This window comes from Culex pipiens, chromosome 2 (genome assembly GCF_016801865.2).
Source record: "Culex pipiens pallens isolate TS chromosome 2, TS_CPP_V2, whole genome shotgun sequence".
Lineage (NCBI taxonomy): Eukaryota > Metazoa > Arthropoda > Insecta > Diptera > Culicidae > Culex > Culex pipiens.
In genome coordinates this window covers 47340053-47358000 of record NC_068938.1, presented here as the reverse complement: position 1 = coordinate 47358000, position 17948 = coordinate 47340053, and the positions used below count along the sequence as shown (strand labels likewise).

At 33.3% G+C, this 17948-nt stretch overlaps 1 protein-coding gene across 5 annotated transcripts in view; it reads right to left on the bottom strand.

Moving 5' to 3' along the window:
- The window catches only part of LOC120422510 (serine proteinase stubble), a 51975-nt gene that overhangs the window by 13196 nt on the left and 20831 nt on the right, over window positions 1-17948 (bottom strand). For 3 of the 5 annotated variants that reach the window (XM_039585965.2, XM_052708695.1, XM_052708696.1), the window contains exon 3: window positions 7886-8065. In XM_039585965.2, coding sequence (XP_039441899.1) covers window positions 7886-8065 — 180 coding nt within the window. Of the gene's footprint in view, window positions 1-7885; window positions 8066-13396; window positions 14365-17948 lie in introns of those variants that run through there. The other 2 variants (XM_052708694.1, XM_039585966.2) reach the window with 2 other exon arrangements.

The window sequence follows — 17948 nt, the reverse complement described above, 5'->3', positions numbered from 1 at the left end:
CCCTTATCAATAAATTGCAAATGAAGATTATTTAAGTTGACTTACGTTTTTTGAAGTCATGTTTGTCATAAAAGCAAAGAAAAATGTACTGTTTTACTTCAATATATGAATTTCCATAATATTTTCAGCTTCCAAAGTCGAATGCCATTAATATATAGAATTTGTTGTTAAAAAGGCCCCTTGATTATTTGAGCTAAACAAAAACTTTGACAAATATTTGCAGCGGCTCTTCTTGAGAATTGTGAAATTTATCAAAATAACGTTAAATTTCAAAACGTTTTTCAAACATTGGTTTGACATTACTTTGCATTTTTTTTCTGAAACAAATTCAAAAAATCTGTTGCTGAAAATACAGATAATTTGGAACGTGGCATTAACATTGGATTCAATTGCATCTGAATATTAGTCGATTTAAATTTCACTGAGTTTGATTTTTACCATTAAAACATTTGTCTCAGAAATATTTGGAAATTTTTCGGGAAAATAGCTTATCTCTTAATAGAGAGATATTACAGGACTGCCAATTGCAGATGATGAAAAAAATATATAAAAAAACATGTTTTTATTTTTATTTGATTTTTAAATGGCCATCACTTGAAAACTTTGTTTATTTCAATGATAATTAAGTACATTTTGGTTTTAAAAATTTGATTTGAAAAAAAAATTATCGATTCTAATGTTGTTCTTGCAAAAAAAAACATATTTTTATAATAACTTAATAAAAATTAATAGAATTCGGATTCACAAAACATTTTTCACTGGGTAATATATCATGGCCTATGGTGAATAAAATCTTTTACATACAGAATCAGTTTTTGTAATCTTTGTGTTTCACTCTTATTTGAAAATAATAGGATTCTGTTATAATAGATTATATATAAAAAGTAAATAGTTTTGTTGAAAAAGTACAATTTGAAAAAAAATCAATTAATGTAATTACTCAAAAATTACTTTTATTACCAATGAATTACTTTTAATTACCCTAATTACCATGAATTACTAAGTAATTAAAGAATTACCTAATTACCAGCTTAAAATCAAAGTAATTTTTAATTACTTGCCAGTCTGATACCTTGCTGGAAACCCTTGCTTTGCAAAGAATTGAAATTGAGAAAATGAAATTTTCTAAGCTTTCCCAATTGGACTTCTGAAAATGGAACATTTTTTAAATTACTGAATCTTTCAAATACAAATATTTAAAAATCAAATTCAAGCTTAACATTTCATAAGGGTCCCAATATGTTTTTGAGCAAATTTTTCCAGATTATTTTTGTTTAAAAGCCTGCTTAACGAAATGCAAAACCTATTTTTTTTCAAGCTAACACTTGCTTACTTACACTTTTTTCGATATCTTGTACTTAATTTTCTTTTGCTCTACTGAGTTTTGCTGATAAATTTGCAGATGAATAAGATTAAGAATATAATTGAAATAAATTTGTGATACATTGCTGTAAGTATTTTAAAAAGTGTTGTTATATAAAACCTATTTTCAAAGAAATAGTATAATTTTATTCAAAATATGGTTTCCATGATAGAATTGGTGTCTTCAAAATACTCAAGAATTTTCTCATTTCAATTCAATTCAATTCTTTTCATTCTAGTTACACTATCTTAGGCGTTGTTAGCTCAATGGTAAAAATTAAAATGGTTCTTTGCAAAATTATTATGTGTTCATTATTTTCATTTATTATCGTTATAAATGTTGATCCATCAGCTAAAGTACTATCTACCAAATAATTTTCGACAAACTTTAAATATTTTTACAAATAGATCGTTGCAGGATTGGGTCCGTAAGTTTTACAATTTTGGAATATGAATACAACAACTTCCTTTGTTGCTGTGGACTCTTTAGGGAATACAAATTGAGAGTAATAAATGCATAATTTTATTGAGTGTTTATCTTGGAAACCATGAATTTGATTTGAAATTTAGATTTTTTATAATTTCAACAAATAAGTATCTCTTAAAACGTTCCACTTGAAAATTAGAGTTATTTTTTCAGCCCTCACATTCCTTTAATGGTAAACATCAACCAAATAGCTTCAAGATTTAGTCCAAGAAATTAGTGTTTTAATCAAATATCATGAAAATGAAGGCCAAAATTATACACTTTAAATACAACCGCAAATAAAAAATGGTGTGCAGTTGATTTATACAGTTAAGTCGACTCTCTTTTTTGTAAATCCAAATTACACCCTTTTGATGGGATTCTAACAGTTAAAGTCGATGTTTCGCCGTTTGTAGTGTCAAAAATCAAAACAATCTAGAAAATTATCAAAACATCATTTATTAAAATAACAATTATCAAAATTCAAAACAAACTTGAAAATGATAGAAATCATTTGATTGCTGAGTAGATTGAGATCGAGAAAATCGACCATCAGAGAGTTGACTGTTTTTTCTAGGTTAATCTAAGTATAATTTTTTGTATATTTTTCATTCAGCCGCTTTAAAACTAGATCCATTTGTTACGAGTCAAGATGCTTAAGTTGTTTCATGTATTGTAGTCCACTGAAGAGGTCATCGACTTTAGCTCTTTTTTTCTATTTGAGCAAAGAAAAATGTTTCTAATAGCTTGCACTCACGCCATCATGCTTATAGTGCTCATTCTAGCTATAAAAAGAAGCTTCTACCATTATCGTACAATCTTGAAAATGCATTCTCCTCCCTCCAATGCATTACGTTGCATGATTTTCTCCACTGGTGATAATGATTATCAAATTCTCATCTCATTAAGGTGAGAAATCTTTTTGCTCATCATCGTGGTCACGGTTCGTTTCGCGTCTGTTGCAACCTGAACTGCTAAACTACCAGTCAACGGAAGTTCCTCGGAGGTCGTTCAAGGAAAGTATTTTAGTTGATGTCTTCATGGAAAATTTCCCCCTGAATGCGGTAACACAGCGATTTTCGTCAAATTATTCACATTAGGCCGCGCTTCACGGTGAACGAAAGCAAAATTTTGGCGGTAATGATGGCGGATGACATTTTTTCGAACCAGAGGTTCGTCGCCGTAATCAAGTCTCATTTTGTCAGTAGGACAAACTGCGCGCAGGAAAAAATCGCAAATGTTTCCACTTTTTGCGTGCAATTTTCCGCCTGCAGCAAATTTGCCTTTCTTCTGCCGATTACGGCGTGGCTAAGAAGAAGAGAGGAAGAACCCAGAAGTAAGTTAAAACAAATGAGGTAACATTTTTCGAAATGATAATGAGAGTGGCCCTGTTCACTTTGGGTTGATGATTGTGTGAAAATGGCTCTGCCAACTTTGCTGATGATGATGATTTTCATGATTATTATCGTTATTACCGACTGCGGTGAAAATCGAAAAATAAAAAGGCGGAAACTGGAGTTGCGTCTCAAACTTGGAGCATTTTTTTCTCACAAAACAAATACAGACATTCAAAAGTAGTGAAAGATGAAGAAATAGAAGGAAAAGAAGCCCAGATTTGCCGACTGATAAAAGTGAGTGTGGCCGTATTTGTTGCAATTGTTGAGATGTTGTTTTCGATGATGGTTGAAGCCGAGGGTAGAAATGGCAAAAGAAAACAATGGCCCACTTCCGAATTAAGTAAAGTGGTTTACGCCGCCGTTGCGTAACTTGAATCTTTCTCTGAAATGAAGTCACGAAGAGTTGGACGGGTTTCCACGGCAGCAGTGCGTGATGACCGAAAATTGGAGCACTCGGACGCCGGATTTCAGTTGACCGTGACACAATTATGTAAAGTGTGGACTAAGCTTTTTCTATTTCTATCCCCTTTCCCTTGCAATTTCAATATGTTTTTTTTCCAAATATTGTCTTACTCTTGGTAATCTCTTGGTGAAAAGCAATAGGGTAATTCTCCGCCAACTCACACAGCAGTTGCCCCGACCCCTCTTCGATTTGCGTGAAACTTTGTCCTAAGGGGTAACTTTTGTCCCTGATCACGAATCCGAGGTCCGTTTTTTGATATCTCGTGACGGAGGGGCGGTACGACCCCTTCCATTTTTGAACATGTGAAAAAAGAGGTGTTTTTCAATAATTTGCAGCCTGAAACGGTGATTAGATAGAAATTTGGTGTCAAAGGGACTTATGTGTAAAATTAGACACCCGATTTGATGGCGTACTCAGAATTCCGAAAAAACGTATTTTTCATCGAAAAAAACACTAAAAAAGTTTTAAAAATTATCCCATTTTCCGTTACTCGACTGTAAAATTTTTTGGAACATTTCATTTAATGGGAAATTTAATGTACTTCTCGAATCTACATTGACCCAGAAGGGTAATTTTTTCATTTAGAACAAAATTTTTCATTTTAAAATTTCGTGTTTTTTTCTAACTTTGCAGGGTTATTTTTTAGAGTGTAACAATGTTCTACAAAGTTGTAGAGCAGACAATTATAAAAATTTTGATATATAGACATAAGGGGTTTGCTTGTAAACATCACGAGTTATCGCGATTTTACGAAAAAAAGTTTTGAAAAAGTTGGTCGTCATCGATCCTGGCCATTCATGGTCACCCGCGACAGACACGGACGACGAAACAAAGAGAAACGCAAAAAGTAACTTTTTCAAAACTTTTTTTCGTAAAATCGCGATAACTCGTGATGTTTACAAGCAAACCCCTTATGTCTATATATCAATTTTTTTGTAATTGTCTGCTCTACAACTTTGTAGAACATTGTTACACTCTAAAAATAACCCTGCAAAGTTAGAAAAAACACGAAATTTTAAAATGAAAAATTTTGTTCTAAATGAAAAAATGACCCTTCTGGGACAATGTAGATTCGAAAAGTACATTAAATTTCCCATAAAATGACATGTTCCAAAATTGTTTACTGTCGAGTAACGGAAAATGGGAGAATTTTTAAACCTTTTTTATTTTTTTTTCGATGAAAAATACGTTTTATCGGAATTCTGAGTACGCCATCAAATCGGGCGTCTAATTTTACATAAAAGTCCCTTTGACACCAAATTTCTATCTCATCACCGTTTCAGGCTGCAAATTGTTGAAAAACACCTCTTTTTTCGCATGTTCAAAAATGGAAGGGGTCGTACCGCCCCTCCGTCACGAGATATCAAAAAACGGACCTCGGATTCGTGATCAGGGACAAAAGTTACCCCTTAGGACAAAGTTTCACGCAAATCGAAGAGGGGTCGGGGCAACTTTTCCCGATTTCGTGTGAGTTGGTAAAGAATTACCCAATAATCTTTCCAAAATGGATTGAGATTTAACACACAGCTGAAAGGAACTCCAAAGCTCTGTTATGTACTGCGAATGAACAAATTGTAACATGATTAGGGGAGTGTGGGGTAATTTGGACACCCTAAGGAAATTGCTCTGTTACGGGCTGTATGGATATTTTCAAGGAATGTGGATGACACCAGAGGATAATAGAGACCATATTTGATGGAAAAATGTCATTCATTTCGATAAATGTTGATGAAAATCCCATTTTTATCGCAAAAATTAAAAGGTGTCCAAATTACCCCCACATTTTTGTGTGGGGGTAATATGAACACCCCTATGGGGTAATTTGGACATACCTTGTGGGGTAATTTGGACATACCTTGTGGGGTAATATGAACACCTTTTGTGGGGTAATTTGGACACATGTTGAAGAATAAGTTTAACATTTGATTTTTTGAGCATGTTTTTTATCCTTCAACCTGGTTTTGTAATTGCTTTATATTTTGAAGTGCTGCTCACAATATTTCATCAAAGGTTTAAATAATGATTTTGTGATAGAACTATAATGCAATAGGAAGAGGGAGCGGCCGTGGCTGACTGGTTACGGTGTTTGCTTTGTAAGCGAATGGTCCTGGGTCCGATTCCCATCTGCTCCCAACGAGAAAGTATAGGAAATATAAATCTTGAAACTCTGAACATGAACGAAAAATCAAAGTCGCTCGAGTCGGGGTTCGATCCCCCGTCCTTTGGATTGGTAAGCAAAAATGCTAACCACTAGGCCATCGCGACTTGGTGAGCTATAGCTGGAATTAGGAATACTGTTACTATCAACTATATACGCGCTGAGTCCTTGTCCATTTGACAAGGGTTCGGAAGTTCTAAATAACGTTTGAATCCGATTGGTCCAAACGTTCTTCAGGGCGGGGTTTGTCGATAAAGCTGAAGTACCTCGCGCTCGGCTAGCCAGCGTAGAAATGGGTCGCCGAAGCTCGGCAGAGCTAACACCTTCCAAATGCCTATGCGAGTTATTTGCATGTATAGAATGTAGATCTAAAAAATACATGGAAACAACTCAATTTGTAAGAAGCGACCGCGTGGTCCCGTTTGGTTGGTTGCACACACACACACACACACACAGAACTATAATGCAATAGGAAGATAACAAATAGTTCAGTGTAGTATACATAATTCAATCATTAAATTGAAACTGATTTGATTTAAACACTGATTCTGGATCAGGCACACTATACTTGTTTTTAGTGATTAAGGTATCGTTTATGTTAATATAAATCAATCTTTATATAGAATTTGTCAGCCTGAAAATATTTTTTTTTTAATTTTACATTCTGTAGCCCTTCAAATTTAAATATTATTGTAAACCAGCATAGAAATTAGAAATGTCAAAGAAATTAATTAAAAGCAATCAACATTAGAGTACACAGTAATCAGATTTTCATCAATTCGAATATTGGAATAAATTTATCTAAATTAAAAAATAGGGGTTTTGTGAAAGTTCTCATTGCTCACATTCATTTTTGATTGTTTTTGACATATTAAATCCCTCTAAATTTATCTAAATCCCTTTAAAAACTCATCCAACCATGAAAGTTACTTTTTTGTTGCCTGACAGGTAGACTTTCAGGTATGTCCAAATTACCCCACAAGCCATGTCCAAATTACCCCCATAGCATATTCTATCATTAATTGCGATTTTTGATGATAAAAATGGATAAAATGCACAATTTTTATACATAGGGGAGTTTGGGGTAATATGGACAGTGGGGGTAATTTTGACACCCCTTTAAAAATCACGTTTTCTTCGGATATATAGTGAAAACGGCAATTTAAGTGATAAGGCTAGTACTAGTAATGGCCTACGAGTATGGACAAACCAAAAAAGTTGGAATAGGTTAAGTAGTTTTGGTATAATGTGTAAAAGTTTCCAAAGGCCGGTTGGCACTGCCTTAAATTCTAATATTTGAAGGTTAGGAAATAAGGTTTTGCAGGGGTTATATGGCAAAAAAGTGGACATTTTTTGTTTAAGGGGGTTGCTTGGACGATGCCTGAGATATGTAGATATTCACTAATAAAACCGAATTGAATTGAATTGAAAAAATGAGACTTATTTGATAAAGTAAAAAAAAAAAATGTTCCAATGTTCCAATGTTATCAAATTCCAAGGGAAACCCCTAGCAATTTTCGTACAAAATAAAATTGAAATCGAAAGTAAAATCAAGTTTCTATTGGTCTAACCCACAGGTCAATTAACTCTCAAGTCAACTTAAAATAACCTGAACGAAACACAGACTTCCATCTCAACCAAACGCACTCGAAGCCTGTGACAGATTTGTGGTTTTTCTCGTGGTTATTTCAGTTCATTCTTCTTGACGGCTGAGTTGCCTTTCTCCCTTTTTTTTGCTCAAATTATGCTCAATCAATCGTGTAACGTGATTTCGTGTTGCTGGTGATGTTGATGCTGATTGTGACTTAAGTAGGAGCCAAAAAGTGAAATTTCCCAATGAACCACGCACATTAGCCATTGTTGCATTGTTGTCGTCGTTTGGGGAACTTTGGTCTGTTGTCTCTGTCTCATGGGGTTAAGTATGCTCATTATGTTGGTCTCGGTTTCCTAAAGGGCAGACATTTTTAAGCTCTCTCTAGTTGGATGAGGTTGCGAGGCGATACTTGGCACACCCGACATTCTCCTACGCGCATACTCACTGGCGTTGTGGACGGCACCCTGTTCCGGATCGTGCTCCACCTGAGGTTCCCGGTCGATGCAGCAGGACCAGATCATGCCGCCGGAGCAGAGGTCGACCGGTTTCCCCCCACCCAGGACGCAGGATATCGAGAGGCCACACTCGAACTTGCGACCTTTGTGGCGACACGTCTGGGGGATCACTGGAAGTAAATAAAAAGAAAAAGGTAAATTAGTTTAAATTTCCCAAGTAGGTACCATACAACGCGCAAACTAGTTATGCATTCATGTTGAGTAACACAAGTGTCCAATTAGTGGTGCATCCACGGACTTGTTGGGACCCAGTGACCCAGTAAATGGACTGGAACAGATGGGCCTGTGTGGTCCTACATTGAATGTTTTTATTTTCCTTTTTTCGGAGCTTTTCGGTTGTTTGCATGGTGATTTACGCGCTTAGCAATTTATTTGGCGAGCGCAAGAAGTTGCAAAACATGTGTTGCTGCGAGTTACGTGATTGTAAGGGAAAAGTGTAAACAGAATGTTCGTACGGATCATCGGAAAGTTCATTGCATGTTTATGATGGTTTTATTACTCTGAACATGGATGAACAGTTTGTGTGTATCACGAAATCGTTGTAACAATTATGTAACAATAAAAAAATCATACAAAAAAAGTAAAAAGTAAGTACTGAAATAAATCTACTTATTACGTTACGAATATACGTTATAGTTATAGTGTACACTTTGCATCAGTACAAGGATTATGATATCGATTTGTTTTTAGAATTCTTTCCTGGTAAAATTGAGCACTGTTTTTGTTGATAACATTTAAAAAATACAATTTGATAAAATAATTTGTCTTCAAATTAAATATAGTAGATGTCATTTCAAAAGTCAATTGATTATATGCTACGTTTAAAAATTCAGTGTTAAATTATTTAGATTTTATTAAAACTTTTATTTCATTTGGGTTGTTTTGACAAAGCCATCAGTGCATTAATTATCCTAAGCTGAGATATGAGATACCTTCAACAACTAACTAATTCAATCGGGGTAAGAGTTAACTGGTACAAAGAAGAACATATTGAGCATAAGAAGTAAAAAAATAACCTTCGAAATAACTGATATATGGGGGATAGTACTTTAATGAATTTTTAGCAACTAATGTTAATAGCAGGGTTGTTAAAATATCAAAATATCAGCTCTCAGCAACTACAATTATCTCGCCTGAATATTCATGCCCCAAATACAACTGCTCTTCTCTCTTCATTAAAACTCTCAGCGCCGAACATAGCCGAACACGTTTTCGTGTTTACCCACTCGCGAGTGACATTTTCCTTTTCTCTCTCATTCTCGCTTCCACGATCATCCTACCGCAACAGCGTTTAACCACAAAAGCTGCCACAAAACCAATTTTGCAAACGCAGTTTGAAGGGGCGTCATGCGTGGTCGGCTCCTAACCGCCATCTCGCGTTCTCTCATTGCAATTTTCGGAGAGATTGAGAGACTCAGCGGTGAGAGCGCATAGTCGAGGAAAAGGGAAGGAGTGATAGAGGGAGAATGACATCGCTGGGAATCACGAGACACAAGAAGAGATCTCACAAGCTATAGTGACGGCCGCTATACTCTCGGATATTTTTGGTGCAGAGATAATCTATTGATAGCTTTTCTATCACTCTTTTGCAACACTGGTTAATAGATTAAATTTAATGTTATCAGATAATTTAACGTAGTAAAAAATTACATCAGAGCTTGTAATGAACTTAAAAAAAAATAAGTATCAATTATGTTGAATTTTCCTTTTGTAGTGGATTGAATCCTATTTTAGACTCTTTTGCAGTTTTTTACCAGCAGTAGTAATTTACAGGACTTTCGGGATTTGCAGGTCTAGACGCTCTTTTATAATGAACTAAAATCCTTATTTTGAAATTTAGGCTCTGTTTTCATTTTTTTAAGCAAAAGGTAAAAATGTTGTTTACATTTCAAAAGTTAAGCTTTTGTCACAAATTTGCAAAATATCAATGAATTTATGAAAATATTATTTAAATTTGTTAAGGTTTTTTCACATCAGTGGATCAAAAATTCCAGATTTGCAAAAGAAATTAATGCTTTTACTTGATTAAAAACTAACTTAATCCACTTATGTGGTTGATGCCTTCCTCACTTTTTACCAACAATGGGTAATATGAGTGGTTTGAACACATATTTCAGCTATTTTTTAGATCCAGAAAAATAAGTACCGCAAACTGGGGTGATTTTGATAGCCCGGGGTGACATTGATAGAAATTTGATTAGGCCACTAATTTTGATACATCCAATGTAACAGTCACATTTTTGCATACATGTTCGATAATAAGCTAGCTAGCCTTGATGCTTACATACACAAAATTCTCAAAAATATTTAGATATTCATTTGACGAGCATTTGAAAAACCTATCAAAGTCACCCCAGTTTACGGTACACAGATATAACTTAAGCGGTCGTAACTCCAGACAGGGTTGCCAAATTTTCAATGTTGTGGACTCGTTGGAAAGTTCTTTCAATTACCTAACCAACGATGGGTCGGATGATGGATCCGGACATAGTTTACATACATTTAAGTGAGATCCGGCTTCAAAAAAGTACATAAATATCACTTAAGTGGTCATAACTTGAGACAGGGTTGCCAGATCTTCAATGTTGTGAGCTCGTTGAAAAGGTCTCTAGATTACCTAACCAACGGGTCAAAAATGGCAATAATTTTTTGGGACCCTTGAATTCTTTGAAGATTTGGAAGGATGCCAAAAACTTGAAATACATTTTTTATAGCCCTCAGTACTTTCAAACGACTTAAAATGCTTTTTAAGTCCATAAATTATTTAAAATAATGTTTCTGGAAATTGTCGAGTAATTTGAAAGTTCCGTATAAGAGAGTTGGATTAGAGGTGCGACCAGTTAACTGTTTCCACAAAGATGTTTGGTCGCAATTTTCAATGGACTTGTTTGTCCAAGGAGAACAGTTTATGTCAAGCAAATCAATAGGCCAATGCCAATGCCAATGAGAAAAAAGTGTATCCTGCTAGTCGTCAACAGGACAGACTGTTTGTTAACACTTCGACTCGTCAACCCATTGAAAATGTTTTGTTTGATTTGCTGGAAATCCCAAACTGAGCAATTCTTCCAAGAATGAGCTTGGTCATTGGATATTTGATTTTTATTTTTTTTTATCTGGGTGAACAGTAGATGTGTTTCTACGACAAAAAAAAACATTGTTTCATGTTGACAGCTTTCCATGCAAAAATGCTTTTGAATATACACAAATCTGTATATTGAGAACGAATGTAATGATCTGGGTTTAGTTACTTAGGACATTTATGAATAAAAAGTTCCAAACAATTTTTATTTTTCTAAGTAATTTTCCCGCTTTCCGATCTTTTACAAATTGATTTTTTTTAAATTTATTTATAATATCTCCATATAAAAACTTACAAAAGTTTCAGTTTTGTAAAATTGTAGTCGGACGCGTATTGCTGAGCGATGAAGAGACAACTTAAATGTTTCGGTTACTTTTCTTTCAGAAACTGTAACTCAGCAATAATTTATCCAATTTGTGATGTCTGAAGTAATTTTGATGTGTGAAGAATCGGATTTAAATAAGGGTTGATAATTTTACGAATGTTTTTTTTTCTGAGAAATTCTCAGGTTTACTTACATCATTGCCAAAGACGAAAAATTGGCCAGTCGTTTTCAGAAGAGTTGAGCAAAAAAAGAACGAGCCGCTCAAAGAGCCGGTTCACTGATAAGAGCGAACGAACCGTGGCTCACAAAAAAAAAACACTGCGGTTCTTTTTTAAACTCCGGTCTTTAGAAAGATCCGTTTCAAGGTGGCATGACTTTTGTTATGAATAAAAATTATTAGATTTCCGAAAAATTGTAGTATTAAATTTCAATTTCAAATATTTCAATGTTTATAAAAAATAATCCCAAAAGTAAATGATTTTCTAAACAAAATGAAAAAAATATTGTACGACTTATTGTGCATTAAAGTTTTACCAGAGTAGGAATTTAAGCATTTCAAATTGCATCATTTGTAAAATATTATCAAAAATCTATTGAATTGTTTAGAGATTTTGGAAACAAAAATAACTCCTTTTGTCCGATAAATTTTTAGCGATTTAATCAGAATGTAGAAAAGAGTTCACAAATTTTCTCCAAATAAAATATCAGCATTAGTTCAATTCTTGCAGAAATATATGCAATTTAAAAATTGATAGCAATTTAAGATTTAAGTTTCGATGCCATTCTATTACTAGAATGTTTAGGTTCGAGTAAAACTCTTGAAATTGAGATCACCATCTTCTCGTTTTCATTTTTATTATTTTTTAACAATTAATTTATGAAAGTACAATGTGAAATAACTTATAAAATCACACGATTCTTATAAAAATACCTTTTCATCCAAATTTTGAAAAAGAGCGAAAGAGCCGTTCAAAAGTGCGGCTTTTTTTAATGAGCGAAAGAAAATGAGCGGCTCTCAAAAAAGAGTGGTTTTGCCCACCTCTAGTTTTCAGGATACAGTTTCATATATATTTCAAAACCTTATTTGTATGGAAAGCAACCAAAATTGTATTGAGATTCGTATGGATGAACTATTGATTCTTAATGTTTTTTTTTGGCTTAAGAAAAAGTACACATAAGTAGAATCAAAAATACACAAAAATAATCGTAGTTCCAAGTTAGAGAATTGCTTGGTAAATTTTAAAGCAAAGAGTACTTTTTCAATCCTGTCAAATTATAATAATGCAATGTTTTGAAATAGTAGTTATGTAATAAGGTGCACTCAAAATTTAACGTCGAGAGAATCGTTCTCTTGAAATTTATTGCCAAAATCGAAAGAATAATGCTACCGACTCACACCATCATAACAAATGTGTTCATTCGTTAATTGAAACATTAAATTTCCAACCAGTGTCACACATCGACATCTGACCACTCCTTAGTCACCAAGCTGTTGTGGCCGAGGTAGTAACGTGGGTTAGCTTGTGAAAGGTCTCTGGTTCGATGCCCGTAGTCGAGACTTTTGGTTTTTTGTTTTCAAATGAACTTCTGCGTCCATGAATGGTATCACTGTTCTCTCGACTCGAGGCCATTATTCTCTCGGACGAGCGCTATCCAGTTTTGGGTGTGCAAAAATTATTTTTTTTCCAGCACGAGTCGACGAGTGCTGAAAAAATCAAATTTTGCACCGAGTTCTATGCAAATCAAGGTAATATTTGCAATTTGGGCTTAGTTCGCTCACCAGAACAAACCCCTGAATGCCCGCCAAAAACTCATTTTGTTACACTCTGAAAAATATCGTTTTGTGTTCATGCATAAACCAAGTGGCCATCAAGATTGATGGTGGAAGACATGATCAAACATTTCTCGTCTTGAAAAAACGCAAACCGTAAACTCTAGGTTTCCAAATTACCAAAATCGAATATAACTTGATAAACCCATAATTTCCAGTGAACATTTAAATACAATCACCCTCCGCAATTCGTAATTTAAGCATACTTCTCCCCAACAGATCCATGATCGAGTTCGGCCCATAATCCACGTTGTTCCCGCTGAACGACTGCCGCTTCCCGAGCGCATCCAGTATCAGGATATCCTGTTCCTGCTGCGCCGAGTGTGTCCTCTGCTGTGCCTCCACTCCAACACCTTCCAAACTGTGCACCAAAATCACTGCAGCCACCAAGACGAAACCACTTCCAAACACTTTACGTTTACTCCCAGCTATCTGCTGGGAGATCAGCGCCGCCCTCCTCCGCTGCTGCTTCCAAACCATCGTTGTGCGGAGTTATGAAATCGTTATGCAAAGAGCTTTTTTCGGGAACCTGTTTCTTCACTTGCACTGTTTCTCCGTTCCCAAAATGATGGCGTGACTCGTTTCAGGTCATATTTTTGCACCGGAGAACCTCACTTGATTCACTTTCTTCAGTTGGTTTGCAAAAGATTACTCCGACAAGATCACTTAAGCACCCTCACTTTTATGTGGACAACTGCAAAGAAATCCATTAACCAGGAGGTGATTACAGCGTAAGTTCCTCCAAATCGCCTTCCAACAGTGATCCCGGGGATGCCAATGAACCCGGCTAATACCCCCTCGAACGGGTTGGAGACCTGAGAATCTTTTCTCTTCTATCTTCCCACACCGGAGACCACAACGCCACTAGACGACGAACCCCCTTTGCAACGGCTAATTTCACTTTCAATACGACGACTGCTTCTGCTGAAGGTCCCCACACAGAGATCACGGCCTCCGTAACTTCATGCCGTAACGTCAACGCCACCGCACCACACCGCTTTCAGGTTGGCTGAGCTTCACCCTGAGGTTCAGAGTAGGTTCCGGTTCTTTGTGTTTCACCTGTGTCACTAACTTGCGCGCACGCCAAGGGCACTTTCTTCCGAAACTCCCCCACCCTGAGCACAACTTGAACCGAAGCGAGCACGACGACTTGAGACCCCCCGAAGCAGTGTGGCCTGACCACGCTGGCGGTTGACGGTGAACTGAAGCGCGATGCGCCCCAAGGGTCTCTGGGTGGGTCTGTTGTTGTGGTTTACGACGACGAGGAGGAGGTGGAGCAGGTCTTGGACTCACAACGGCATCGGGTGTATTATTGCACGCGGAGAAAGAGAGTGCAATGCGCAAAGTGAGCCTGCATGGTAACGGGCTGGGGCCGTTATGGGGGAAAATTTGTTGTTTTTTGCATTGCTTTGAACAGCTGGTTGGGGTGAAGATGGTTTGGCGGTGAGTTACTTCTCTGGCAAGGTTGCCAACAAGGAAGTTAATTTTTTATTTGATTTTTCGATATTTTTTTCCAGGTTTTTGTATTTTTTTATCGTTTTGGGAAATTTCTAGATTCAATCGCTTTGAAATATTTCGAATTCCGTGTGGGGCCCCTGCATTTTTTTTTCAATAATTCCAAATTATCATTGAAAATCCATTTTTTAATTAATAAAAACCTCAAATAAATGCAAAAAAAAGGTTTTAAATAATATGATGATTATATTACTTAAAATCTTAAAAAATCTTGTTTTTACTCTGCACAAAAAAATCATAACAAATCAAATTCTCATAAAACATAAAACATAAAACATAAAACATAAAACATAAAACATAAAACATAAAACATAAAACATAAAACATAAAACATAAAACATAAAACATAAAACATAAAACATAAAACATAAAACATAAAACATAAAACATAAAACATAAAACATAAAACATAAAACATAAAACATAAAACATAAAACATAAAAAATAAAACATAAAACATAAAACATAAAACATAAAACATAAAACATAAAACATAAAACATAAAACATAAAACATAAAACATAAAACATAAAACATAAAACATAAAACATAAAACATAAAACATAAAACATAAAACATAAAACATAAAACATAAAACATAAAACATAAAACATAAAACATAAAACATAAAACATAAAACATAAAACATAAAACATAAAACATAAAACATAAAACATAAAACATAAAACATAAAACATAAAACATAAAACACAAAACATAAAACATAAAACATAAAACATAAAACATAAAACATAAAACATAAAACATAAAACATAAAACATAAAACATAAAACATAAAACATAAAACATAAAACATAAAACATAAAACATAAAACACAAAACATAAAACATAAAACATAAAACATAAAACATAAAACATAAAACATAAAACATAAAACATAAAACATAAAACATAAAACATAAAACATAAAACATAAAACATAAAACATAAAACATAAAACATAAAACATAAAACATAAAACATAAAACATAAAACACAAAACACAAAACATAAAACATAAAACATAAAACATAAAACATAAAACATAAAACATAAAACATAAAACATAAAACATAAAACATAAAACATAAAACATAAAACATAAAACATAAAACATAAAACATAAAACATAAAACATAAAACATAAAACATAAAACATAAAACATAAAACATAAAACATAAAAACATAAAACATAAAACATAAAACATAAAACATAAAACATAAAAACATAAAACATAAAACATAAAACATTAAAACATAAAAACATAAAAACATAAAAACATAAAAACATAAAAACATAAAAACATAAAAACATAAAAACATAAAAACATAAAAACATAAAAACATAAAAACATAAAAACATAAAAACATAAAAACATAAAAACATAAAAACATAAAAACATAAAAACATAAAAACATAAAAACATAAAAACATAAAAACATAAAAACATAAAAACATAAAAACATAAAAACATAAAAACATAAAACATAAAAACATAAAAACATAAAAACATAAAAACATAAAAACATAAAAACATAAAAACATAAAAACATAAAAACATAAAAACATAAAAACATAAAAACATAAAAACATAAAAACATAAAAACATAAAAACATAAAAACATAAAAACATAAAAACATAAAAACATAAAAACATAAAAACATAAAAACATAAAAACATAAAAACATAAAAACATAAAAACATAAAAACATAAAAACATAAAAACATAAAAACATAAAAACATAAAAACATAAAAACATAAAAACATAAAAACATAAAAACATAAAAACATAAAAACATAAAAACATAAAAACATAAAAATATAAAAACATAAAAACATAAAAACATAAAAACATAAAAAACAATCAGAGGTCCAATCTTCAATGTTTCTTAGACAAAATTATAGAACATTTTTTAACTTTTTGAAAGACACGTTTTACGAAATGGACACTCATGAACACATTTTTCATATAATCGTTCTATTTATGCTTCACTATAAAAACAATGAACTTTTTGAAAATTTCTGTAAAGTTGTTTTCTTAAGTAATTGAGTAAAATTTATTTTTTTTTTAAATTTTTTTTAAGTCATGATTTTGGACCGAATATTTCTATGGATCATAAATTAAAATTCAAACTTTGCCAGATACAGATTTTCAAACTCCAAAATCAACCAAAATTGTATGGAGCCTTGTATAGTTGAATCAATGACACAAAATGGCTTATTTGTGCCATATCAAATAATGAAAATGCCTGAAATTTGGCAATTTCGTAGAGAATTGCTCAAGAGTTCAGAACTACTTTGCAAAAACTACCCAAAGTTCAAATTTTAAAATTCTTTAGTTGGGTTGTTCAAAGTGTTTAAACTGAATAAACATTAAGACAACTTTTGATTTTTGAAAAATATTTTTAATTTCAGTAAAATGAATTCTAGCAAAACAATATAGTTTTGCTAAAGTCGGAGTTTCGAAAAAAAAGTCTATACTGCTTGTTCTTAATGTAAACATCAACTGACGTGAGCAGCAAACAATCTTTGTTTACACTTGAACTACGGTCCATTTAAATTGTTTTGCTTGCCTAAAAAGTTAATCGGAAAAATATAACATGTTTATCTCTGGAATTCGCATTTTCACTTCTAGTTTTTGGTGGTAAAATACTAAAATTTTCAAAAAATATATTTTTTTTTGCGAAAATGCATGAATTTTGAAAATTTAAAATATGGATACCAATCGATTTTTTTTATCTAATCTAATCTAATCTAATCTAATCTAACACAAACGCAGCCAGTCCGATGAAAGCATGCTGGAAAGTCTTGTGATTAGATTACGCCACAAGCACTTTTCTTGTCATTATTAATAATTGCAGTACATCCGAGAACACCCGAAAATGTAATGCAAAAATTAAAGCGGCCAGCCCTACTACGTTGTGTTTACCGCAGAGAGGATTCTGAGAACGGATCACATTTCACAGAATCTACAGGGGAGGAAGGATGCGTGGACATACCGTACCAAACGCTCCAGTTTACAGTTTCATATGTGTTTTGTATAATGTGTTCAGTGTAAAATATAGTGTGATTATATAATCAATTGAATATAATAATGCAATATAATGATCATTTAATAAAATCCCTTCACCTATTTATAATAACCGCGCACCCAAGCACACAAACAGCGACACAAAAGAAATGAAAATGAGCATGCAAAAACAAGACAGCGCGTCCCCGTGGTCAGCGCACTAATGAT